Source organism: Patiria miniata, unplaced genomic scaffold (assembly GCF_015706575.1).
Source record: "Patiria miniata isolate m_02_andy unplaced genomic scaffold, ASM1570657v1 HiC_scaffold_28, whole genome shotgun sequence".
Taxonomy (NCBI): domain Eukaryota; kingdom Metazoa; phylum Echinodermata; class Asteroidea; order Valvatida; family Asterinidae; genus Patiria; species Patiria miniata.
The window spans coordinates 3,842,724-3,869,181 of NW_024037067.1; the positions used below are offsets into that span (position 1 = coordinate 3,842,724).

General features: G+C 40.6%; 1 protein-coding gene across 2 annotated transcripts; it reads left to right on the forward strand.

Moving 5' to 3' along the window:
- The first annotated feature begins 22 nt into the window (after window positions 1-22).
- LOC119735087 lies at window positions 23-22,744 on the forward strand. 2 transcript variants are annotated; one of them, XM_038208781.1, is made up of 10 exons: window positions 23-161; window positions 1,522-1,764; window positions 7,236-7,269; window positions 7,403-7,657; window positions 8,403-8,603; window positions 9,077-9,190; window positions 9,448-10,441; window positions 12,389-12,437; window positions 17,469-17,625; window positions 22,238-22,744. In XM_038208781.1, the coding sequence occupies exons 2-10, from the start codon at window positions 1,672-1,674 to the stop codon at window positions 22,447-22,449; spliced, it is 2,109 nt and encodes a 702-aa protein (XP_038064709.1). In that variant the 5' UTR covers window positions 23-161; window positions 1,522-1,671; the 3' UTR covers window positions 22,450-22,744. The 2 variants fall into 2 exon arrangements, with proteins under 2 accessions (XP_038064709.1, XP_038064708.1); XM_038208780.1 differs by having other exon boundaries at window positions 24-161; window positions 9,397-10,441.
- The last annotated feature ends 3,714 nt before the right edge of the window (window positions 22,745-26,458 follow it).

Sequence of the window (26,458 nt, forward strand, 5' to 3'; positions counted from 1 at the left end):
CGTTTTTTTTGATTTGCGAAAATAACATGCACGATGCGGTATGTTACCAGTGCTGCGCTAGCTGTTCTAAAAATAGTTTCGACTGTATCCGGAGTTCGGAAGTTGGCACTTGTTGCGCATTCAGTTCGTGTCTTTTCCTTCGAAGTTCGAATTAAAGCATGGTAGGTATCAATTTCTGAATTGTCAGACTTTAATGTAATATTAGCGTATTTTTAGCAAACTGTTTAAATGTGAGAGAAGGACCGCTTTCGTGAAAACCATTTTTGGCACCTGCTTAAATACTTGGTCACCGGTTGCTGGAGCCATGGAGCCGACACCGACGTCACGTCATGACCCGACCGATCAGCTGGCGCGCCGGGGCGGGGCGCGGGATGCGCCGGCCCGGCTCACCGGCACGATCCGACCGGTCGAGTTCCGCGGGTCGATCCTTGGTCAGGGAAAACAATCCATACTGGGCCACGCCACCACTCAGAGCTCCTGCACAAAGTCTATGGGCCATGACAGAACATTTTAAAGTATTATCAAATTTTTTTTGCACTCCTTTAACAGTGTTTCTTCATCAGAATTACAACTTAGTTTTGGTACTTTTCAGGTCACATTGTTAATTAAGGAATATGACAGTGAGTGGTGGCCCAGTATGGAATTTTTCCTTATTGGCAATAATTCTTAATCATACTTAATGTGCTTCATCATTTATTTGCCTCTGAGACTGAAGAAGTCCTTGCTAAGGATGAAATATTAGGCCGTTCTTATTTTTTATTAATTTATTTCCCTTGATTTATTTATTTTGTGATTTATTTATTTTAAGTTAAATGTTACCTCATTAAGTTTAACAAGAAATTTCAGGGTTTGCATATTTTTGTGTGAGAAATATGGCTTTTGTGTTCATGCATATGCATACAAGTACATCTCATTAAAAAACAATGGTGATCACTAGTGCAGATTTCTGTGCGAAACAGTGCCATGAAATTCATGAAATTGGCTATTTGATATACGCTGAGTCTACCCCCTTCTGGTTCAACCATACTAGAGCATTTCTGTGCTCTATGGTTTAAGTTTCTACAAATTCAATTTGTCAAGAAAGTGAGTGCTTCCTTTCTGCTTGCTACAGCCTGTATGTGGCAGTTAACCATGCTGAACTAGTGACGCCCCATCCGTTTCTATTCATAGACTACAGACTGCTGGGAAGTTTGTTCTTTTTTCTTCTCCTTGGTTACAAGTTTGCTTAATCATTGTTGGATTGTCCCAAATGGGGCCCTGTGGTAGGCATAGTAAATGTGCGTTTAAAACCCCGGTATTATAAAAGCATGCATATTGTTTGCAAATACCTCTGCTTTGAATATAGTCTTGACCACAGCGTTTCTGGGTTACCAGTGCTGGTCACTGGCACCCGGCTGTTGAAAGATCAATACCTTGATCTCTGCCAAGGGCAACCTTGGCTTGTCCGCAATTGTCCAGTTCCTTTTTTGCGTTGCTGTGGGAGAGCGCTAACTCTAGACAGATTCCTTCGTTGCCCCACAGGAGTATCAACATCCAGCGACAGACGGAAGTTATTAATAGAAGCCGCGGCTCCGGCTGATCCAGTGGGCCAAGCCTTGTGCGCCAGAGTGTTCCAGAGTGTCTTGCGGCGAGGGAGGCCCCATAAGGGAGTCACTTTCACAGTCTTTTTGGATGTTAGGGACTATGGCGGGCACAGTGGACGGGAGTAAAAAGCGCCTGATCACGGGGTGGCTGGATCATGTGATCGATGGTAAAATAGCGATGGTAAGTTGGCATTTGTAAACATTTCCTTACAGAACTGTTCTACTTTGTGTTGTAGTTGTTGGAAACGTTGTATCTGTATTGGATGAAGTCCATTGTGATAGATGGACCCTGTTTAGGAATAATATGCCTCCTGCTAGATTAGCAGAAGTACTTGCAAGCCAGTAGATATTTTAAATGTTACATTACTGCAGTACAGTAAGATTTTTCCTTAGCAAAAGTCAGCTCAAAATTGGCTTATTTAGCAACACGTCACAGCATAAACAATATTACCAGAAATACAATTAAGGTACAAAACATTTACAAAATTCGTATTGGTTAGCGACGCCATGAATTTCTTTGTCTTTTTTTTTGGCTGTTCCTTGTTTGACTCTGCCTGATACATATATTAACATAACCATGATTCTTATGCACAATGATATGAATGTCCACTGACAGAGCGCAGCCACAGTAAAATGGTGTGAATTGAACCTTCACATTAAAAGTGCTGGACCAAGGTCAGGATAAAGTACTGATAACAACATTTGCTCACTTCCTGGATTGTTGGTTGTTGTGGCTTTGTATTCGGTCATCAGAGCTCTGCTAACAGACAATACACGTCATGATTCCAGAACTTGGTTTCGGTTTTACAAATAGTTTTCCCAGTGTTTAGTATGAATGAAAGATACATTGGAAAAAATATTGCCACCTGACGCCACTTTTTTTCTTCATATTTTATATCATCTCAATGGAGGCCATTCATTGCAAAAATGATGATAAGATGAATCTGGGACTGAGAAACATTTCTAATTTTGTTAGGAAATACTTAGAAAATGTTGTTGACTCTCCATAGTCTTTGCACACAATCGCAGAAGTGTGGTCAGGTTGTAACAGTTTTTTTCCGATACATTTTCAATCAAATTTTATTGCATGATGTAGACATGATAGTCTTTTCATCACTTGTAGATGAACTTAATTATAAAAAACTTTAAAAACAAAATGTATGTAGTTTGAAAGAGATACAGTTGTAAGAAAGGGCCACTTTCAACTACAGCATTTCCATGGGGTGCAAAAGTCCAAAGGCAAAGATTAGCATGATGAGTGCTGTGGAAACCAGCACTGACGTCTATTACCGTGTTGCAATTATCTTAATAAGGGCACTTTCTGCCCTCGTTTCAGAAAGGAAAGGAAGGGATTATTTTTTTGTAAAGGGTACTTGACGAATGCTTGAATGGTCTTTATATCATTTTGTCGAAGAGAATTCTTGAATTGAATGTTCATAGCCAAAATGCTGTTTTTATGGATCTGGAAGTAACTAGTGAAAGAGTGCATACCATGTGACTTTGGAAATCACTTGGTATTGCAGGGGTCATGTAGTGGCCCCTTATTTTCTGAAGGTGGAACTCAGCTCAGTGGGCTTTTAACAATAAAAAGCTCAATTCTGCCTTCCTCCAAAGTTTGAGTTAGGGGCACAAGGTGGGGGGGGGGGGGGGGGGGGGGGGGGACAGGTGTCAGGTGTGGTAGCATGGGTGGGGGGGGGGGGGCTGCCCCTTATACCGTTACTACCCTTTAATTGCAAGAGACCAAATTATGGACTGGTGTTAAGGAATCTGTGTAGGAACAGTTGATGGTTCTTAGTGAGTTTCTCCTGAGAGCTAGTGTTTGACGGTGCAGACAATGCAGGCTTTTTGTCATGTGAATACACACATCATAATCTGTCTTCAGATGGGCGCATGGTGGGCATTACATTCAACTCTCAATCACATATCGCCTGAATCCTTTCTTGAAAACAGATGCAAGCCCCAAAACTCTTCCAAAGCCCCATTGTAATGATGCAAGCCCCAGAACTTATCGCCAGTAAGTCTCACTAAAGATAAAGACACACAGACGCTGACAAGCGAACACAGCGCAAGTGATATACGTGCTTGCCCTAGCTTTATCTCCGGAGACAGGCAACCTCAGCGACTAGTTCAGGGAACTCTTCTAAAGCCCTGTGGTAATGATGCAAGCCCCAGAACTTATTGCCAGTTAATCTCACTAAAGCCAAAGCAGATACACCCTTTCCTTTGAATTATGTCAAGAGGGGAGGGGAGGTGGATGGCGGAAGAGGGTAGGGTTGCTGCACTTGAGAATGTGTGGTCCACAATCCACAGATGGTTGTGGACAGAATATGAGCCATGCATACACAGAATTTCATGTTGCAAACCTGCACTGCAAACACCGGTACATGTAACTCACTCAAAGTCAAAAACAGCCAGCATGACCTCTAAGGTCGGCTCAACTCATTTCCATAAACACACAAGAATCTAGCATTGTGATGCACCACATTGTTGCACATAGTTGTCATGTTTGTAACCTAGATCCATCAGAGTGCTAAAAAAAAGGTAGAATAGACTTTGTCAGGCTGCACTGCTGTACTGAATGATAATTTTTTTGTGCAAAAAGGAACCAGCCCATTGTTCCTTCCTGCCTCACTTTTGGTTATGTTGATTTGAATGGGAAAAAAATCAAGATGGCCGCAACATGATGATTGTTGTGGGGCCTGGAAAAGGTTCAACCAAGGATACAAATTCTGAAGCAATGATATTGCCTGGATATCTTCAGATTTGTGAATGATATGAAGTGCAAATCCTGTTTTTAAAACTTGCATTACGTCATGGGAAAGAGTCAACTTCCATCTGTAAACACTACCAACCTATTTCATTTTGCACTTGGCCTTCGACAATAGATGACTCAGCTGTCTTTATGCTTTGTTGAATGCACACAAGTGGAATTTCTTTTGGCGAGTAACAATGGATTTTTCACAAGGCTCCCAAAAGATTTGTGTTTATATGAACTGTACATCAACAGTGAAAGCTGGATGATTAGCAGTATAGGACAATATACGTGGATGTAGAAAGTTCACCGTCAGACTGTAAAGTTTGGCCCTTTTGAGAAAACTGCTTTGCGTTGGACTATATTTCCCTCATACAGGACTGTAGCTTCCAAAAGGGTCCAAAAAGATCGAGGGCAAAGTGCAGATCATGTAATAAGGGTCTAATTTGCAGTAGAAGGGGCACCGGGGACATCAGAATATCTGGGGATTGGTGCTGTGGGGAGGGCAGAATATCGGGATAATTTGGGGCGCATAAAAGAGCTGTAAATAGTGTAATACTAATAGGCTTGATATACTTGGACAATGGACATTGGACTTGAAAGAAGTGATGCAGTTGAAATAGGCTGAGTTGCATTCATCTGTAGTTGTAAGTAAACCAGAGGATATTCCCAGACAGACTTCCTGTTTTGGTTTTGATACATGTGTAATTAGTTTTGTAGGAAGTTTAGGTATTGTAAATTGATTATTTATTACAACAGACCACAAAATTGAGGTAATCCTAGTCCTTGAAAAGCGCCATTGGCTCTTGTATAACTTGCAAACCTGAAGAAACGTGTCGAGAGCTGAAGAAGTATTGAGTTTTAGAGGTGGGAGGAAAAATCAATTCAGCGTGAGGTAGGGACTGAAAACCAAATCCACTTGTCAGTCTGGGTGGGATTCGAATCCGAGTCACAGAGGTACAAATGTATGCATCAAGGTTCATCAAAAATCCCTCATAGTACATGTATGGTAGTACACACAGTCTCTGTATAATTTGCATAACTGTCCCTTCTGTATATGGAAGTACATGTACATGCACAATAATACATGTACCGGTTACCCATGGACACTTATACTTTGCAGTAATTGCACAGTACTACATGTATGTACTTGCTTACAGTGCAGACCGCGGCACCCCCATGTATATTACGAGCGCAGCTACCGGTAAAGCTGAGCAATGGCAGACCATATAAGCTGCATTGCGTGCTGGTATTTAATCAACAAAGTCCTGTGGCTAATTCAATTGAACAATACTACAGGTATGTACTTTATAGTATATATCTCTACAATACCGTTACCTTGAAAAGTAGGTGACTAGTTGGCACTATTGTCCAAAATATAAAGGCAGTCATGCAGGCCTACCGGTACATGTACCTGTACATGTGTGTATGTTTACACAACCAAAACAGTGGAATGTTCCAGTACATGAAAAGCACTTTGAGATCGTCGATACGATGCAAAGCGCTATATACATGTAAGCACAATTGATATTAATAAATACGAAGGAAGGAATAGACTCCTCCATTCATATATGAACACATTTACAATGTACACTACACGTACATGTATCTGTGTTGACTAAAACAATAAAGTTAAAATTGGATTTATACCCATTTTGTGTTGTCTAAGCAGTAAGTTTGAATTTTCAAAGAGACTTTTTCTTTGGCGATTTACTGTCTCCTGACGATGACTAGAGCAGGCTAGTTGAAACGTTGAGACCAAAGCCAAGTTCTTTTAGAACTTAAAGCAGGACGGTTCTTATCAGAACTAAAACTGCTTAGCGAAAGTTGATAATAAGCAGGACAAGTTAATCAGAACTAAATATCTACTGAGCGACAGTAGTTATTACCACATGGTGTTACCGCAAACTGAAACGTTTTTTTAATTCTTTTATTCAGAACATTTTATTTCCATACCTTTTAAAATATAAATGATACAATTATGAAAAACACTAAATGTAACAAAGTGACAGAAGAAAGTGAGAATGTTACTGTCTCATGGTGATAAAATGAGTGATAAAAAAAAAAAAACCAAAAAAACTTCCAACATAGTAATTACCGGTCCACTACGTATTGCTTCTGCGACAGGAAATTTGATACAGTTGACATATTTAAGTACAGGCACAAAAATGAGTAAAGTTTGTAGTCAAGGTCTTCAACGATGGGAAATTGCACAAAGAGACTGCATAAGAACATGGGACAGTTGCCACGTGCAGCATCCTTCAGATAGCCAGGCAACCATCACAGAGTGACATGACAGGATATCCCATTAGTAGCTACACGGCCACGTTTGCTGCTGATAGGCCCCCACACGCACACACTGCGAGAAGGGAGGTGCCCCCAGCTATCTGCCTACGTGTACATGGAGGCCTTAATCCAACGGACGGACCTCAACCTTAAAATTTCTAATCAGGAACATGTGGGGACTTTGGGCGCTGTGAAAGCTGATGTAGTCCATAAGTTCTGTACCATTTACTTGATTCTTTGATGATTTTAATTTTGATGAAGTTACAATACACATAGTTGAGTTGGGAATGCCATAATTAAACCACTTGTACCAAAAAAGGACAAGATAAAAGTATTTGGGGAAACCGAGAGGCAAGGCCCACCAAAAAAAAACCAACAAAGTATTAAGCCGAGGGACTAAAACAAAGTAAACCCACCCAAAAAAACCACAAAATACAGACATGCATTTAAACAAGAATTTGAAGCAAATTGCTGTTCCAGGAGATACAAGCACAAGTTAACGTACAGTGTTAATATAAATCATTTCATTTCAATTGACTATTTCAAAATGAAGCCATTTTATAAAGTTTATGAACAATACTGAAGAGGTTTTTTTTTTGACCTTTTTATTTCAGAGATGGGCGATTCTGGAACAGTCAGCAGACCGTGGTAAGCATTTGTTCCAAGTATGCAGTCTCTGACAAGACTAGATATTACTAAACATCTCCACTTTTTATTTTCTACTCCAGTGTTAAAGCACAACTTTTCCGCTAACCTAGGCCCTCATCTTTTCATCCTGCAGAGTCGGTCACACTACGCCTTTTCCGAAGTGAGAAGGAAGCTTGTGAGAAGCACGCCTACACCCTAGGCAAAGAGAACTTCATCGGTACGGAGCGGGGCTCGGTCAAGCAGTACAACAAGAAAACGCCAGCCCTTTACTGGGCAATCATCACAGTCCACGATCAGACCTTGTTATTCCAAGACAGCCACAACAGCAACAAGAACGTCTCCACCTTTGAAAAATGGGACAAGATACTCAAGGATTTCTGGAGTCACCGTAAGTCTTCGCTGCTTTGAAAGGTTGTGGTTCGGGAAGAGGGAGTCTCAAATTAAAATTGTTCCCTCAAGGATAATAAAGTTCAATCTTTATTGAAAATTCTCATCAAGCCTGTTTAGTCATTGTTTGAATATTGATTGTCCAAATGTGCCGTCAATCGTCAGACCGGACAACCAATTAGCTGAAGTTCTATTTCTTAAATATAAGTGTGCGCAACAAAATAGCGTTTCCAAATAGCCTAGAGGCTTTCCAAACGAGAGCCAGTCACTTCTTTGGCTAAAACCTTGACCCCATTGTTCAAACAAAGTTGACCTTAGCCCTCCCAGAGCCTTCCATAATCCAACCAGAGGTTTAGAGGGTTTTGCTGGAATTGAAAAACAGTTGCATCCAGTCGCTGTTGCTTTACTTGAGGCTTAAAGCCTTTAGGGATTTAAAGTACCATACAAAAACGGTGCCAGTAGATACTTGCACAGCACTGTGGTGGATCTGGAGTATTCAGAATTTTTGTTATTGGAAAATTCTTTGGTAGTTAGGGTTTTTAAAAATATATTTTCATTTATGAGAATTAACATCCAGAATTGACTTCCAAACTTAGTAATTAACAACAAGTTCATCAGTTCTAGAACGTTTTACTTTGATCACCCATATGTCGGTCTATACTTTACAGAGATGAGAATATAAGCATTAGCTACAGTCTCTACATCCAGGTAAACCAAGTACATACATGTCATTTTTCTTTGCACAGAGAGTTGGATGGTCACCCCTCTGAAGGGACCCAACAGTTTCATCAAAGAGAAGGGCCTGACCTTACACCTCAACAAGGCCAGTGTATGCTTTGCCTACCTGAACCCACCCAGACATTACTGCCGCTTGTATCTGGACACGGTGGAGCAGGTGTCTTATGATGGCACCAGGCTCTGCTTCAATGTGACCAAAGATAATGGAGGTGAGTGTCACAGTGTCCTGACCCAACTCCTTTGGTTTAGAGCATTTTATTTTTTAAGTTTTATGTGATTTAAGAAGTATCTTTGAGCAGCTGTAGTAGCTTCCTTCCAGAAAACTGTTGTGAGCGGATGCTAAAGAGCAAGTTAAGAAACCTAAGATTGCATCTGAATCTCTTGTCATACAAGGGCTATTGTCTTGGTCTTTGACAATTGCAAGTACTCTGTACACGCAGAAAATAGACATTGCTGTAGGTCTGGAAGATCAGGCCTGACCTGACCTGACCCGACCTGACCTGCCCTGACCTGGCCAGAACTAACCTGACCTCATCTCTCCTGTTCTGACACTTATGAGCAAGAGAATGCTTCAAAAATGTGAAGTTGACTCCTAGTTTAAATAGCAGGTAGCAAAGACATTGATTCATGTGTAAAGTTTTGTCAGTGCTTCTAATGAGGCTTTTTGTTTTGTTGTCTTTAGGCTATTATGAGGTGAAAACGGAAAGAGAGCGATTTGCCTTGAGGATAAAGGAGGTCATTGAGAGCCTACGCTGTCAGTATCTCAGCATTACGTCTCCAGATCCCATCAAAACTGGTGAGGATTCTTTAATAACAATATTTGTTTGTTTGTAGCCACCACCTTAAGTCGGCTTTTAGTTATTGAACTCCCACTTATATCGGGAGTGTCATGCATCTATTACACCCTCTGTGATTATAAGATATGTATAGTACAAACCTAGACAATGTTCACAGAGTGGGTGTAGTGCCGAATGTAATTCTATTTGTCTCTATTTATCTCAGATAACCAGAAATTACATAAAGTACTCACTAACGGTACATCCCAAACCGCAGCTCCTCCGCCAGTCTCCCCAGTCGACATCAGCACAGCAGAACACATGAACCAGAACTGGATTAACGGCCATCAGAGGGCCTCGTCCAATGGCAGCTGCGGATCCTCAACGTGTAAAACTCCTGAAGCAGAAGCTCCTAGAATCCCATCCATCAAGATCGTAGGTGTGCGTGTGGTCCCAGAAGAAAAGCAAGAGATGAGAGTCTGTCCAGATACGCTGCCAATTATCCCTCCCAGGACTACATCATGTTGCAGCACCACATCAACCAGACCAGAACTGCAGAAGGGCATATCTGCCTCGACAGGGAGACTCCACGTGCTGGAGGGAGATCGTTCCTGGGAAGACCCTCCGATGGATAAAGGACACCCTGTGCCTTCCCCACGGAGGAAGGTCCCTGACAGTACCCGTGTTATTTCAGCAGTACAGCTTCCCCTGCCTAAGCCACCAGTGCCTGTTGTATCAACCGCTAATGAGAAGCCAAGCTGGGTCCGGCATGTGCCGCAGGACGATGTCGACTCTATCGGAGACTCCATGTCCAGTATTACCTCCCAGAGCAGCGAGGTCCTGTCAATGGACATCACTCAGAGTCTGTCCTCGCTCTCATCAAGCGAGGAGCGAAGCAGAAGCTCCTCAACTGAGTCCAGAAAGAAGAGTCCCATCAGAACCAGCGCTCTGTCGCTCAATGGTTGCCCCAGTGCCACACCCAAGGTGCCTAGCTACAGTCGCTCATTCTCTGTGCCCACAGAGCTCCCACACAACCACCATTTTGTTGAAACAGAAAGGGTGGCGTCGGAGTACGTCTCGACAGAGCAGGACTATATCAACGTCTCCAAGGAGAGCTTAACAATTCCGAAACCGACCGATGACGAAGAAAGTATGTACATTAATATTGCGCACGAACAGAGCATCTATGTTAATCCTGCTTTGAATCCTTCCGTCAATCCCATACCTGTTCCTCCACGACACCCACAGCCTCCTTCAACCGCACCAGTAAGGTGAGTCCAGTTCAGTAATCCATAAAATTGCCATGGGATGAATGTCACTCTTAAACACAATTTGTGCAAACATCCATGCCTCTGATCTGTTTGAAAAGAATGGGGCCCCAGTTTGTGTTGCATTATTTTGCATTTCTCCACTGCATGTAATTACCTTCTAGCACAGTTATTGGGTACGTTTGTTTAGCTCATCTGGGTTGACATGGGTCAGCCCTGTGCCGTTCAATTAGCTCTGATGTCATTCTCAGGGCTCACCCAGGTCAACCACCACAGACCCTGCTCGTGGAGCAGAGTCACTGGTGGAAGTACGTCACGCATGCGTTGTTCATTCCCTAGAAACGGACAAATATGGTGGCCAGACAGCAGAAATCTCAAGTGGACTTAAATATTGACTTTATTTGAAGTCTAAAGGTAATCATTTATTGAGTTCATTGCGACATTTGAGGCTATAATTTCAGCCCAACTTTTTAAAGTTTTGCAATTGACTAAAAAGCAGTAAATCTCAAACTAAGACCCAATCTAAAACGGCTACGGGCGTCACGTGAGGATTGTGATGGCCTGCGGTTGAGCATCCGATTAGCCCGGCTGTCGTGGACTCGCCGCTTACCCGTGTCGACCCGGGTGAGCTAAACAAACGCACCCTATGTTATGTCACTTTACCAGTCCTGGGTTTTGGGGTCTTTTTTTAAATTCATTCCTTTTAGCAGTTTGTTCACATGTTTTGTTTACATATGTTGCAAAATTAATTTCCATTAATTTAAAATATGGTATAGATATAAAAAAAAATCAACAACACAATCAAACAACATAAGTACAGGCATAGTAGGCCTACAGCTCTTATTCAACCCTACTAAAATAACACAATTATTTTGTTCATGAAGATGGAAGTTTCCATCACCATAAATCTACAATTAACCGGTACATGTACATGTCTGAAGACCTCAAACATCCTGGCAAATACAGAGTCTGAATAGAATTCCAAATGAGAAAAGTACCAGTTTGAAAATTCTTTTGCAATGGGTCCTTTACATGCAAATTATAACAGGAATCCTGCAGTCAGAATGTTTTGGAAGTCGCAGACCTTGAAATTCAGAGGACATTGAAAACGGAAACCACAACATTTTCAAATTTGCATACATGTATGTACTGGTGCAGTTCATCCAAACCAACAGTTAATATACTGGTTTACAATTTGCTTCCAAAACTGGCAGGAAGGACAAATCGGGTCCAGCAGATTTCCTCGGCCGTGTTTCCATAGAAGGAAAATATGTTCTTCAGTGTATTGCATACTAAAGTTTAGTTGTTGGTTTTTCAGTGAAAAGCTGGAAAGTGAAAACTCCAATAAAACAAACCCTGTTTGTTTTGTTGTTCATCTTTGTACAAAACTGAGTGACAAGAAAACAGTGGTTTCACTGATACGAATTGTAAAAAATTAAACAGAAAAGTTCTAAACAAACTCTATTGGATTCTATATGTATGCCAAACCGCCTTAATATTGGCTCTAGAATATGATAAGGCCAAGTATAAACAAAACTTGTTTAGTGTCCTGCCTTTTTGAAAAAAGGAAGGAGGAGGCCCTTTTCTGATCTTTTTCCTCCAAAATGGCCGCCCGACCGGGCTATTTTTTCAAGATGGCCGCCAGCTTTTTAAAAAAAATTGCCACCACTTGGACTCATGATATGACATATTAGCTTTATATGGGCAAGATGCAACAGGCAAAGAGGCCAAAATGATGTCGGTATTTAAAACTTATCATTTTTTTTTCGGTAAAAAAAAGAAAAGAAAAAAGGAGGCGGCCTCCAAAAGGAAGCTGGCGGGGACGCTAAACATGTTTTTTTTTATTTGGCCTAAGTTAGGTTCTTGGATCTGTGTACCGTATTTATTACACAGATCGCTGATAGTAATTTGCTTTTTTTTTACTGGTGTCCCTGTTCTTTTCCTGAACAGAAGGCCGGAACACGGTTCAGGAAATCTGACCAAAAGCTGTGAGTCTATGGTAAGTGAATCAGATCAATAGACAAGGTATTAATACAGTTGTACATACTGAATTTAAGAATGATCGTAGTTTTATTTTAAGTTAAGTTTGTTTTATTGTTATGTTTAAGTTAGTAGTTTGAGAAAAAGTTTGAGAAAAATGCTCGTATTTTGAAAAATCAGATGTCAAAAGCAGGCTTTGCCTTCAATATGGATACCACTGTAAATCCCCTCAAACACTCTCAAATCGACCTCATTTTTTTTCAACTAATTTTTTTTTTTTTCATCACAAAAATTCAAATGCATTCAGGTCTGTCCACAGCTCTTAGAATAAGGAAAGACTTTGGAGGATTCAGAAAGTTATGAAGCCAAAAATGCCGGAAGGTACAAATTATAAGGAACCAAAACAAATTTTTTTAAATACCAATATAATTTCTAATTTTTGTGGGGGGGGGGGGGGGGGGTTACAGTGAACATGTTTCCTAGAATACTCCGTACTGTGTTTGATTGTTAACCAGTCATGCGAGAGTTACTCTCAACTGAAGAAAAAAATTAGGCTTATACAAACAAATATTTTCAGGTGCCTCAAAGGTACTTCCCCCCGACAGTCTGTTACCGATAGGCTTTTTATTGTTAATGTGTGCAGTACATATATACGCATATTTCATCAAAGGCCGAAACCAGACCTTAAACAAAAATGAAAAAAAATTGTTTCCTCCGAAAAAAGTTTAGAGATCAGGCTTGTGTAAGCAGAGGTAGTTGTCATCTAAAAATAACCGCTTTTCATGTGAACATGCAGAGTTGAGTTCCTGTTTCTCTAGGATGAGGTTGCCCTGGATATGGAGAAAATTCCTGTTTCTTTTTTCCCCCCGAAATATGACATATCACTACTATGGTTCCTTCCAACATGTCCAAACTACTTACATGTGTGTACTTTTTATTTATTGTACACATTTTATTTTAAGGACTAAATAAAACTAAAAACTGATTATTTTCGTTACTCGTTATTTTTTATTCAGGGTTTTCAACATGAAAGAAAAAGACTTGTTCAAATAATATAGTATTGTATCAATGTACACATACATGTACCTGATGTTAGGACTGTGCGTGGGAACCGGGTACCTGAGTACCCGACTGCTGATGTCAGGAACCGGTAACCATCTTAGCAAATTACTTAGTAACTTCTCAGACAATGAAAAAGAATGGTTTTAAATGTAATTTGCGGGGATTTTACACCATAAAGCTATAAAGCTCACTGTACACACTTGTATCTTGCTGTATTGACGCACTGATGTGGTAGTATTATCGTGTGGACCTTTATAAAACAATCTGAACCTAATCTTCCACGATTTTAATTTTGGGTTTGAAATTTTTTAATGGGTATCCGGGTTCTCGTGTTTTGTTTTCAATCAGGTATCCCGTGCCCATACTAGTCGTAAATGCACGTAGTTCTTGTCTATTAAACATAAAGAAAGCTTACACAATGAACTTTGTTTGTTCACTTCTAACCCGAATATCTAAGTGTTACTTTTTCTGTTTATATACTGTACCCTTTATTGTTGTCTGTACATTTGCCAGGAATCTAAGGCAATCTTTCATTTCCTGGAAGCAAACAAACATAAATAATTGAATTGTATTTGATGCATCATCATACAATGCCCAAATATGTGAATGTGATTTGAATATTTGGTTCAGCATGGGGCAAGTTCGCGCAAGAACTATTGTTAACCATAGATCGACTGAGTTAGCCCGAACTCTGTCTAGTCGACGATGGTTGGACAATGCTAGTCGACTATTTGGAACCAGCCTACTGGGCCTGGTCACATCACTGGTTGTCAACAGCCGTGTTTGGTTACTTAGTGCAGAGGGAACCATTGACAAGAGATTAAACGTAGTGAATTGTACCACGCACCGGTGGGCCTCTGAGATATCTTCCGGTTCATTCATCAGGTCAAAGAACGTAAACAATCCAAACATACTCGAGACCGCCTTACCCGGGTATGTTGACAATGGTTTCGACTAGAGTTGTTCGCACTTTAATGTAACAGTGCATGAGCACTGTTTGACTTTAACCAACCGTTGGTTGACTAATGGTTGTTGCGCAAACTTGCCCCTTATTTAATCACACAATGCGCCATATGTGCTTGCACACTGCTGTAACACTGGAACTATCGTGTGCATGTACTTGCATGTTCTTCACGTGGTCCGAATTGCGCCATCTATAGGTCATACACAAAGCCCATTGGATTGTCTTAATTAAAGGGTCTCAAGGATTCTATATAGAGAATGTTGTAAGCGATACTCGATGACTTTACTCATTTCTCACATGCTGAACATGTGTGCATGTTGTTTCATGAAACGCTACCGATACTTTGTTTTTGTGCTCACAATTCTGAAGACCTACCAAGGCACGAATAGAAAACACATGTTTGGAATCATACGCAAATGGATATGTTGTAAATTGGACTTCCCGCTATAGGATGCGCAGTGTTTTGTACAAACAGAAAAACAGCAAGTGGGTGTTTCTATGTGTGTGTAAGTCGTGTACATACATGTATACAGTATGTGCAAGTAATGCGAGTTACGTGCGCATGTACCTAGGGAGTAAAGCATTCCTCAACTGTATTTTTCTCCTCGTTTTTTTCATTCTGAGAGATTTTCCTCATTTTTGCCTTGCCAAAAAGTTAATGGCAACTCCTTGATGAATACATCTACATGTATACATTGTACTACATGTAGTTTGCCACATTTTTTACAAAAACCTCAAAACCCATTGTTTTTAATTATTTTTGTATCCTGAATTTAGCTCTGGGTCATCCGTTTACAAAGGGTTTTTAGTGTTCACTTGTTCAAGCTGATTGAGTGATAATTTTCAGATTTTGGTTATAATGAGGCAAACATATTTTGTTTTTCATAACACTATTGTCAAATCGCTACGCTTCTGCCACATAAGAACCATACCATTGCAGATTTGCCTTTGGAAGTAGTCAGCTGAAAATGTCAGGTCACTATTGAAATGAAGTCCTCGCAAATTGGCACAAGTCTTTGTTCTTAACGGGTGTTGAGTGCCTGGCCATTTTTCTCACACACACGCCCAGCTTACCGTAGAATAGACGCCTAAAACCCTTAGGTACCGGTCTTTAGCCGACCGACCATGCATCAACATTGTCTAGACAACAAGATGGGTTTAAGAGATCGCTATGGCTGGTCAAATCTAAGGCCCCCCCCCCTACCCCCTTCCCCAAACCCTCCTCTCTGGCGAGTCCTGTAGTTGCCCCAGCTCCTCGTTGACACCAGGTTGCGTCCAATAAGCCATATCCTCTGTCCAATTTCCCCGAGCTAAGCTGCCTAGCTTCCGTGAGGGGGAAGCCGTTCAAACGAGGCTCATTCCTGTAAGAGCACTGCACAGGGACTTACAATTGGAGCAAGTTTGAGAGGTGTGTGGCATGCCCACGCTTGCTTGAGCCTCACCAGGACTTTACGGAATGCCTGCACGTTGTACACGAACTTCCTTTCTTAAGAAATGGCGTTGACATGTTTTCACTCAGAAGCAGCTGTGTAAGGGGGAAGGGAGCGCTTGTGAGGACACGTGCCCACGACTTTTGAAGCGATCAATTAAAAGAATCAGAGAAAGTCCTAAGTTTCACTTTTCTTTTTTTGGAGGGGGGGGGGGGGTTGTCCTTGGACCTGGGCCCCAGAGGAACAAGAAAGTCAGATCTGGGTCGGGAATCGGATAAGACAACCTTATGCAGGCAGACCACACTCGGATGTTTGGTTGTTTCAAACATCCGTGAGGCAACCTAGTGCCACTTCCAGTTCGCTTGTCCAACTTTCACGAGGCCATCAATTTTTGACACTGTCAGAGTTTTAATCAAGTCATCGCAAGTCCTGACAGGCAACTCACAAGTCGTCCAGTGTCTAGTTAAGTGATGACAAGTGATGAATTGAGGAAAATGCATTCCTCTGCTATTGTTAAAGTTTTGCCTTGCCTTTTGCTGCCCTTTATAAGGCATGAATAACTTATAAAGTATGTGTCTACAGTCCTCACTTCACAATTGTGTTGCCTTTTTTATATTAAGGCATTTGTAAAAACATGATTTCATGCACAAATACAAGATATTTACCCAACCTTCATGAAATGCCGGTATTATTGTCTGTGTTCTGTGAGGTGGTTGCTCACTTTAGTTTAGTGTTATACGGCAATGCCTCCACCTTCTTCTTTTCAATAGCTGTTGTCTCGAGCCTCCAGCCCTAATTAGTTTGAAATTCTAGTGTGATTTTGGTTGACTTGCCCTCCCCCCTTCCCCCCCCCCAAAAAAAAAACCCCAGAAGAATACAGATGAAAACAAAAACAAAAGAAAACACAACCAAAACAAACAAACAAACCAAAAAAAAAAGAGACCAAGTACAGATGCAACTTCTCTGTGAACACATCTGACCCCACTTGTATCTGCCCCCATTTTTGTTTGATGGAGCACTTGAGACGCCAAGGCTGGTGTTTGGAGGAAGTGTTTCGACGGAAGGGTCCACCCTTTCCCATCCATCGGTCAAGCGTGCACTGCAGAGATAACCCAGAGAGCCCTGGCTTGGTCAATAACCTGCTTAAAACTCCAAAGATGAATTACCCTTGCTTCAAAGAATCGGGGGAAAAAATAATTCAAATTCCCAGGGTGTTCAAGATAGGCATCAATTTAATAATACCATCATTCATTTTCTCTTAAACATTTACGGGTAATTGGATAATTTTGGGATAAATTATGCTGTAAAGTTGTTTCTCCACTAGAAGTTGTCCTGAAGCCCATCGCCATTTTGAAATATAATCCCTCCATTCCATTGCAAAATAGAGCAATTTTTGGGCCAATTTTTCAGAAAATTAATCCCGTTTTGGATCCAGTTTGTGTAAGAGAAATTTCTAGATATGTCTGGAAGTAGTAAGAATCATCTGCAAGAAATAACAAAAAGAAAGAAAAATACAGAGCATTTGTTGTTGCCTTTTTGGATGTTGATGCTTCATTCACATTTAAGGAATTGTTTGAATTTTGTTTTCTTTTAGGAGCTTCATGAGTTGTTGAATGCTATGTTGAAGGGAGAGGAGCAAGGCAGCACCATGGGACTGCCCCACAGCGACTGGGTCAAATTCTGTCTGAATTGTGACATCGACAAGAGCAACTATGGCGCCAACAACTGGAAAGGGCTCGCCGACCAGCTAGGTAAGGGTCCCCCCCCCAGTATTCCCAAGTGTTGACACACCCACTTCAGAGAGTTGTAATGGACTCTGTGCATGAACACTAGATGGCGCTATTTACAAGCACCAGTGAAGGACAAGTTGACAAGCTGTTCTCTGCATGCGTTGCTTGAACATGCAAACTGCACATGTCCAGAGGCACATTTTTCTTCACAGCTAGTACATGTATGGCTATTACGATAGAGGACAGACACACAAAGGGAGAACAAAAGATCCTTTCAGTCCTCGAGCGTTGTTTTTTTTGTTGAAAACAGTCCTTGATCTTACAATTATGTGCTAGTCTATGGGAGAGTGTTGTATTACAGGGACAAAGGGAAACACAAAGCATTGTCCTAGGGCGTATAGAAATTCACGACTGTCTGGACCACACTGTGGCACAATGAATGTATACTGAAATCACCTTGTCAGAATACATTGAGGAATTACACAGTTTGTCTTCGATTTAGAAAACCAACAACCAGGTCACGGCACCCTCTTAAGTTGGTGACCAACCATTTCTTGGAACGATACCAAGGAAAGTTCAAAGAACCAAGACCACAAGCATCTTTCAAAACATAAATGTTTTGAAGTGTTCGCTTTTCTACCCTACCCCCCCCCCCCTCTCTCTGACGAAGGTCTCTGCGCATACTTGGTTTAATTGAAGGGAAGGGTTTAATAATCCAGTAATTACAGTGCCACGTACACGGTGGGCTTGTGCGGTGAACTTGGCCACATCTTGTTCGTGATTCCAACTTCCTGATTGCGTTGGTGGTAAAGTGGGGTGTTTGGTTGGGGATGCTTGCATAATCCGAGTAAAACCAAGGCCCAATTTTACTGAGTTATAAAGCAGAAAACAGTGCTGTGAAAATGTTTGTTAAAAATCTGTATGGCACCATTCACAAGCAATATGGGTGTTTTAAAAAAAACGTAGCAGTCAAGCAACATTTTTTTTCTGAGGAAACTAAATCTTTTTTTTTTTTTTTGGTGTAAAACTTTTCCATGAGATGATTGAGTGTGTTTTTTTTTTTTATCCCTGACAACATTTCTGTTCTGTGTGATTTGGACCTTTTGTTGAAAAGTTACGGCAAAGCTTGTAAAGACTGTCAAAATCTGTTCGGGCCATTTTCTTCACCTTCTTGGTCTGTGTATGCCTTTCATTTAGATACCAAGTGGCCCAACTTGGAATTTGAGTTATTACATTTAAGAAGCTGTATCTCTGGGCTGGGGTGTCCAAATGAGATGGGATAAAGACCATTGTGTAGACCTTCAGATTCTATAGATACTTTTTGCCCAAAAATGAGTGCATGACTTTTTGATGGTAAGTTTTTTTCCTAAGCCAATATTTTCTGTGTTAAGCTTACTTCCGTGCATAGTTGCCCCTGTGTTAAGCAGATTTGTTTTTGTATAGCGGTTCAACAAGTTAACCTTTTGTACTATCTATACGCTGTGTGATTCCACAGCTATGCAACATGCAGTGCATACTATAACACCTTCCCTGTATGAAATCATGATGCAGCAATGAAGTACCCCATTCAAACTGCATTGTGGCTGCCCTGGATTACAACAATAGATTCACAACAAGTGTGATAGTGACAATAATGCCTCGGAAGTATAAACACCCAGTCTGCAGGATGACATCACAGTTTTCTTGTAGCCAGGCGAAACCTTTCATTTCACGCATGCCAGGGTCCAATTCAACAATTTTGGACAGCCTGTCGCGTATTGACGTCATAGCAATTCAAAACGGCACAATAAAGTGAAGTTTCCGCACACTTTATTTCCTTGAAGAAAACTGTTTCCTTTTCGGCTTTGTCAAAGAAATTCCAAAATCGTTGAGGCATTGGATGAGATTTCACCCAAATGAAAGTATTTCCTCATGCCAAGGTGCCGGAAAAATGAATCTGCAAAAAGATACTTCCTGCAAAGTTTCGACCCCTTGGATTCCCTTCACCTGTTGAATTCTATTTATGAATAAATTGGTAACCTGGGATTTTGTGCATGTTTGCACTCACACGAAATAGTAGGCTTTAAATTGCAAACCAATCTTCAATAGTGGATGCGTTTTTGTTTCTCTTTTTAATAATGGTCTTGTGATGACATCTTTATGTACAAGAATGTTTTCACAAACTGAATCTTAATTTTTGAAGGTCTCCAAAAGGTATGCAAAAAGTATCCTCCTCCAAAAAAAGAAAAGTTGGGCTGTATCATCTTTTTTGAAGTATACTTGTTTACCCAAAAGTTTGTTATTGATTATTGAGCAAAACAAGTTTCAAGCGAAACTGCGGTTTCCTCAATGTTCTGCTTCCCCTAATTTAGGGAACCCTTCATGACTGTTTCACCCCCCACTCCTGATTCTGTGCCTGGTATGAAGTTCACTTACCAAAAAAAAAAAAAGTTGCTAAATTTTTGTCTTCCCCTAGTCTTGTGACTGCACATGACCGACATTGCCCCCCTTTCAGCAAATTCCTGAAGGTTGTGAAAGTCAGAGCTGGGGGGAACAAGCTCTTCTGTCTCACGTGCCTGCCTCAGGCAAAGAAGCTGCCTTTAAAGTTCCTAGATACTAAAGGCATTTGTGTTAAACTGTGCTGTGAACTTGATAGTCACAGTCTCCTGAAGATGATTTGTGCACACTTTTTTAAACATGGAAAAGACCTTTTGGTGGAAAATGTGGAAAGTGCTGTATAGAGAATATCAAGAAGTCTTTCTGTCAAGCTGCACAACATGATGTGCCCTCTGAGCAGTATTAGTATCAAAAAGGTCATTGAGTACACCATCTTTGATATTTGCACCATATTGTGCCATTAGTAAACATGTCGGAAAATCTGCACGACATACCGGTAAAGCATTTGAATTGAAAATTGACATCCTGGGAAAGAACTGAACGTTTGTATAGACTCTTCAAATTCGTTTGATGTCAGTGTGTGCAGGTGGATTTTATGTACACTTTCTCTTGATATATATTCACAACTCTGGTAAAAACATTGCCTGTGCGCACTTTTCTAAACGTGACCTATATTACAGCAGAACATAACCCAAAACATGTATGACGAATACTCCAGGGTAGCCGCACACACTTAGTCATTATTTTGATAACTCCTGCATGGCCGAGAACAAGTTGGTATTAAAGTGTCCCCCCATCCCCCCTCCCCCCAACCAACCCTCATCTGTAGGCAGGGAGTTCCTTTAACCAGCAGTCATGGGATGTACAGGATTTGCATCAAGAAAGGTCCCAGGGAAATAACAAATTATGAGGATCCTAAAAAAAAAAAAGTAGTCAGCTGTGCAATTTGGTCTCTGCCCGTTTAGCCGTCACATGTTCACGTTTAACTTTGGTACCAGGTGCAGTGGCTTTGCTGACATTATATATGAAATGACCCAACACCCTGCAATATATCTGTTCTGACTCATACTTTTTTTAGAAAGGGAGAATAAAACCGCTATAAAGTGGTTGAACAAGTAGGCATAGCTAGGGCTGGAATGGGAACTGTGAGCAAACAACAGAGGGCGCTTTTGACCGTTTCCCCGTTGATGGGGCACATTGCGTACCTGTACTGTTCACATGCATGTAGAGCGATGTACATGCATAACCAATTTTATTTTTAATGTTCACAAAGCTAGTATTGAAAGTAGTATTTTCATGTGAGCATCAGGTATTGTCGGCACTTGTTCGAGTGTCCTACCTAGTCTAGGGGCTAGACGTTGTTATGGTTTGATACGCGATAACCTGCCGCCGCAAGAGGGCGCTATCACGACCAACCAATATCGCCCACGGACTTGTTAGGAACAACTTCAGGCATCAGGCATTGTCGGCACTTGTTCGAGTGTCCTACCTTGTTATCGCGTATCAAACCAACAACGTCTTGCCGCTAGACTATGTCCTACCCAGTGGTCTCAACCAACTCACCCTTTCTTGAAAGTTTAGGGGGTATTTATGCACGGAGCTCATCAAATAGGGTCGTTTATTTGTATGGCTTGATTGGTTTGAAGGAAAATGGATTTTAATTGCCCTTTTAACCTCTGAAAGGAACACGTAGTAGAGTCATAATCACTAAGGGACCATGCAGTGAATGTGTTGACTATCCTTAAAGCAATCATAAATTTAGCAATTTCCTGTTTATATACTGTACAAAAACTACAATACATCATGGAATAATGAGCATCACAACAGGTTTTTTTGTCTTCTCAATATACTGTTACAGAAACATTCAGTATATATATTGCCGAGCATCATACAATTCACCTGTTGTCTAAGCAACATACCTGTTTAAACTTTCTGTAGAAAAATTGCCCAAAAAAATGATGCTGTTTATCACTTTTGATGTGATCCCTACCCACATGGCACATGTTGTATGACTAGAACCCCTTCAGCATTGACAAATTGGGGAACTGCCAACATACGGCTTTAAGATAGCTCAGTTGGCTGAGCACACGTTGCGCAGGTTACAGGTTCAAGGCCCACAAAAGCCTCAATCCTAATTTAACCCTGTACTGATCTTTTATTCCTCACAAAGTTTCTACTCAGACTACAACTTCTGAAAAAGAAAAAAATCTGACACGTTTTATTAATTTGTCGTGCCTTCCCCCTTCCGTTTCTACAGGTCTCTCTGGCTCTGACATTATCCTGATTGATGACTTCAGCTGTCGATACAAGAAGAAACCCACCGAAGTCATTCTAGCCTACTGGGAGAAGCAGGCCCATCCCACACGCCCCTTCAACAAGACGGAACTGATCACAATGCTGCACGAGCTGGATCGCCAAGACTTGCTCGACATTGTTATCCAACGGGAGAAGTACACTGGCACAAAATAACATCATTCGCTTTGTTTTGCCCTTTGCTTTATTTGAACAGGGCCCAATGTTGTGCTGGTATGTCCGTGATTTTCTGCTAACAGAGCTGGGCCCGATTTCCTGGCTCTGCTTAACAGTTAGCGAAAAATCCCTGCTTACTATAGCAGAGAATTCTGTACTTGTGGTAAACGTTTCATTCAGATCCCTACAGCATTGTTACCAACCTCGTTCCCCATGGGTACGATCTTGCTGCGCCATGTTGTTTCCCATCATGCCTTGCGCGATCTTAACCCCTGGAATTGTGTAACTTAAATGCGTCAAAATATGGCACATTATAATTAGGCTGCAGTTTATCCGTTTTACGTGCCGATGCCATCTTTAAAATGTTAAAAGTTGTGATTTTGAAGAATCAATCCTTTCAAACATAATGTTTGGACGTTGCATTATTTAGCAAAGATTTGTATTAAATGTACGTACCCCCTTCGTGCCTTTACAACCACAGACATGACAGATACAGGTTTTTTTTTAGCGAAAAACGAGGCTGCCATAATCCATATCTTACAGGCATCGCGACTTACTTTTGAATAACAATTTTTTTTCGTACGTGACGTTACGTGCTAAGCACGCGAGCGCGAGCGCATTATGGGCGCGCCCGGCGTGTAATCTTCGAAATGCGCGCGCAGTACGCTGTGAATAGCCAGTCAGCGTCATTTACGTCATCACAGCCAGGGGTTAGTGTAAGGAACACGCAAGCGCCCATGGAGTCGAGGCTGCATTGTTACCCGTCAAAATCCAAGACAATCTACTTTCTATTTAAGATGTCACAGGGTATTATTTTCAAAAAATTATGCCCGTAACATGGACAGAAATTTGTCAAAATATCTGTCCGTGATACATACGTTACACTTAAGTGTCTGTAAGACCAAGAAAATGGTGGTTTTTTTTTTGTCCTTTTAGCAATTCTAAATGGGTTATGAATATAAATGAGATGACATTTGGGGAAATGCATGCACATAATAATGAGTGTCCTGTCAATTTAAGGCAAAAGTTCTGTCCATGTTACTTACGTAATTATTAACGATGACCTCTGTAATGTATAAAGTACAGATAAAGTTCTCTATATTGTGTGTACACATGATCATTAAGGTCTCAGGAATGCACAGAAAACAACTGAACAAAATCTCCTGCTTTGCTGTACCCTCCAGTGTCAAATTTGCAGTCAATTGTTCCCATTAGTGTGGAAAATGCCCATCAAGGGGCAATTATTAAAGCCCATGTTAAAGTGGCCGGGTTGGTACTTCCTCAATCCTTCAAAATTCTCCAAAAACCTGGGAAAGTTAGGGTTGAACTTGCAAACAAAAAAATAAGGGCATTCAGAATATGACGTGTTTTTGTGTGTCAGGGAGTCAATAGTGAGGTGTTGCCAGTATGGCTGTATGAGAAAAATAATGTGTGTTGATATGAACATAATAATATAAAAAGCAAACTCTCTTTATTTCCAGACTTAAAATTTGTACATTTGGTTGAAAACCATTTCTGTATATAATGTTCATAAAACTATAGCATAAATGAAAGCTTTTATATTATACCTAGAAACAGATAAATCTATCTTTGTACAGACAAAAGCATTTTTTACATTTGTATTCAAAATGGAAATTGGTTAGTAATTGAATTATTACTTGCTGAGTTTTTATTTTTCTAATTTAAATAAGCCTTTTGTAAAAAGTAACTTCTGCTGAAAGTTTTTGTGTTAGCCTGAAGAAGTGACCATTTATGTTACTTGTTACTTTCGGTTTGTTGTAAGAATGACTTGGGGTAGTTCAGCAAATTTCTCAATGATCACACTGTGCCCGAGTAATTAAGGAGAAGTCGCTTTTCTCATCCGGACATTTGGAACAAATGAAGGAGGCGGGCACTTCTCTCCTCCCCCCCCCCCCCAAGTTTTTACAAGATGGCAGGTGGATTCTTCCACTTGCTCGACTCTTTTGTGATACAAAATTGTACCTTAGGCCCCCCCAAAAAGTCTCCGGTTTCTGGTATGCGCGCGCGTCGCCGTAGCCATGCGCGTCGGCAAAATGAAAAAGTTTTTTTTTTCAATATAAGTTGATGTCTCAAAACCGCCAAACTCACTGGTTTGACTGGAATCCTGCTGCTGCACAATTTAACGTGTTTTTAGATTGGGTTATGATCGAGAATAAGCTTTATGTGGCCTCTCTGGACTCCCATATATTTGTACTAAGTTTAGTCGGGCACCATTTGCAGTCATCAGTCGACATTTGAAGCAAAAAAGTCAGGTAAAAAAAAAAAAAAAAAACCGCGTCGCCGCACCACTTTTTGGACAAGCTCCATACCAGAAACCGGAGACTTTTTTTTTGGCCTTAATGAACCCTTTCTACATCTATGGCTACAATTTTGTTGGAAACAAAATAAAGAGATAATATAATGACAATATATTTGGGGAAAAAGGCAGCAGGCGGAGACGAGAAAGTAGTGTAGTTTGTTACTCGTCCTCGGTTCTGCAATTGATGTTCTGTCTTATAGAATATTTTTTCCAAATTGTGCAAACCACTCTTGGATCTTTATAAAGTTAATAACTTTATTTTTTAAAAGTTTTGTAACGCATTTTCCTAACTTGAGTCAGTTAAAACTAAGGTAATGTAAAGGGAATAGAATTTTAGATCAAAAGTTCTTTTCTAAAAATTTTGTTGTTACAATGCCTACTGATGTATATATATTTTTTTACTGACACTGTGTTATTATGGTTTGGATATTTAAATTCAATACAACTACAACAAAAATATCCTCCGACAGACTTCAAGGAAACAAAGCAAAATTTAGAGGTGATACCAACTATTTTCTTGTAGTGTTAAAGCTTCTTGAACATTTTTCTTAATTTCCTCTCGTATGTTTGCTCCAAGTGAGAGCATCACAAGTTAAAAACGAAAATACAACAGTTTAATAATTTGCAATTCATAAAATTATCATATAAATTTCCAAGTGCAAACATGAAACAACGCACATTGTGTCCAATTTTGGAAGAACAAGTGGTGACTATTGCTGTAGTGCACATATTTGTTACTCTTTCCCTGTAAATTAGCAATAAACAATTATGTACAAAATTTATAGTGTACAGCACTTTTGTATGAAGTTTCATACTTGTTCTCCTTTACATTTCTGTAGATTTTTTTTAGTGGATTCTTGCCTGCTACTTTCAGATTAAGGTCAAAAGAGGACACTATTGCTGCCTGTTCACACTGCATGCACAGTGCTCAATCATTTTGACTGTGCACTTAGAGGGCGCTCTGATTGCGCGATAACCTTGGTAGAGGGCGCTATACTCAAAATTTGGTACCCAAACTGCAATCGATGACGCACTATAGAGGGCGCCATTGTTTGCGTTTATCATTTTATGAACTTCAACAGAGGGCGCTATAAGCTTTGTCGCTTAAATTTTGGATTTCAATAGAGGGCGCCCTACAATTGTCAATTCTAGATTATGTCACGAGAGGGCGCTATCAAAATTTTCAATAGAGGGCGCAATTTATTGGGTCGATAGAGGGCGCTGTTTATTTTATCAATAGAGGGCGTTTTTTATTTAGAAGGCAGAAAGGCGCAACGTGTGGTCACGGCGGAGCAGTTTCTACTTTTTAATGCCTTTTTAATAGTAAGCAAATGGACAAATTTATTCAAGAAATACAAATACAAAACCAGGACAGACATGAGGAGATTGTGTAGGTATAAGTTAAAACTGTAAATGAATTAAGACCACTTTGAAAATATAATCTTTAGTAACCCGCCAGATCATTCGAGTCTTCTCAATGTCACTTGTCACTCAGTGGAGTGCAGTGTCAGTGTTCTGCTGTCCTAAGTTTTTTAACCGGAACGCTGTTCTTGACTTGGGCCCTAGTTTGGACGTATGTCGGACATGGCCTGGTGATAGAAGGGCCCAAGTTGAATGGCAAACATGGCTTTTGAAAGAATTAAAGACCCAACCATTTGCCAACAAAAGCATAAAATTTCACCCTCAATA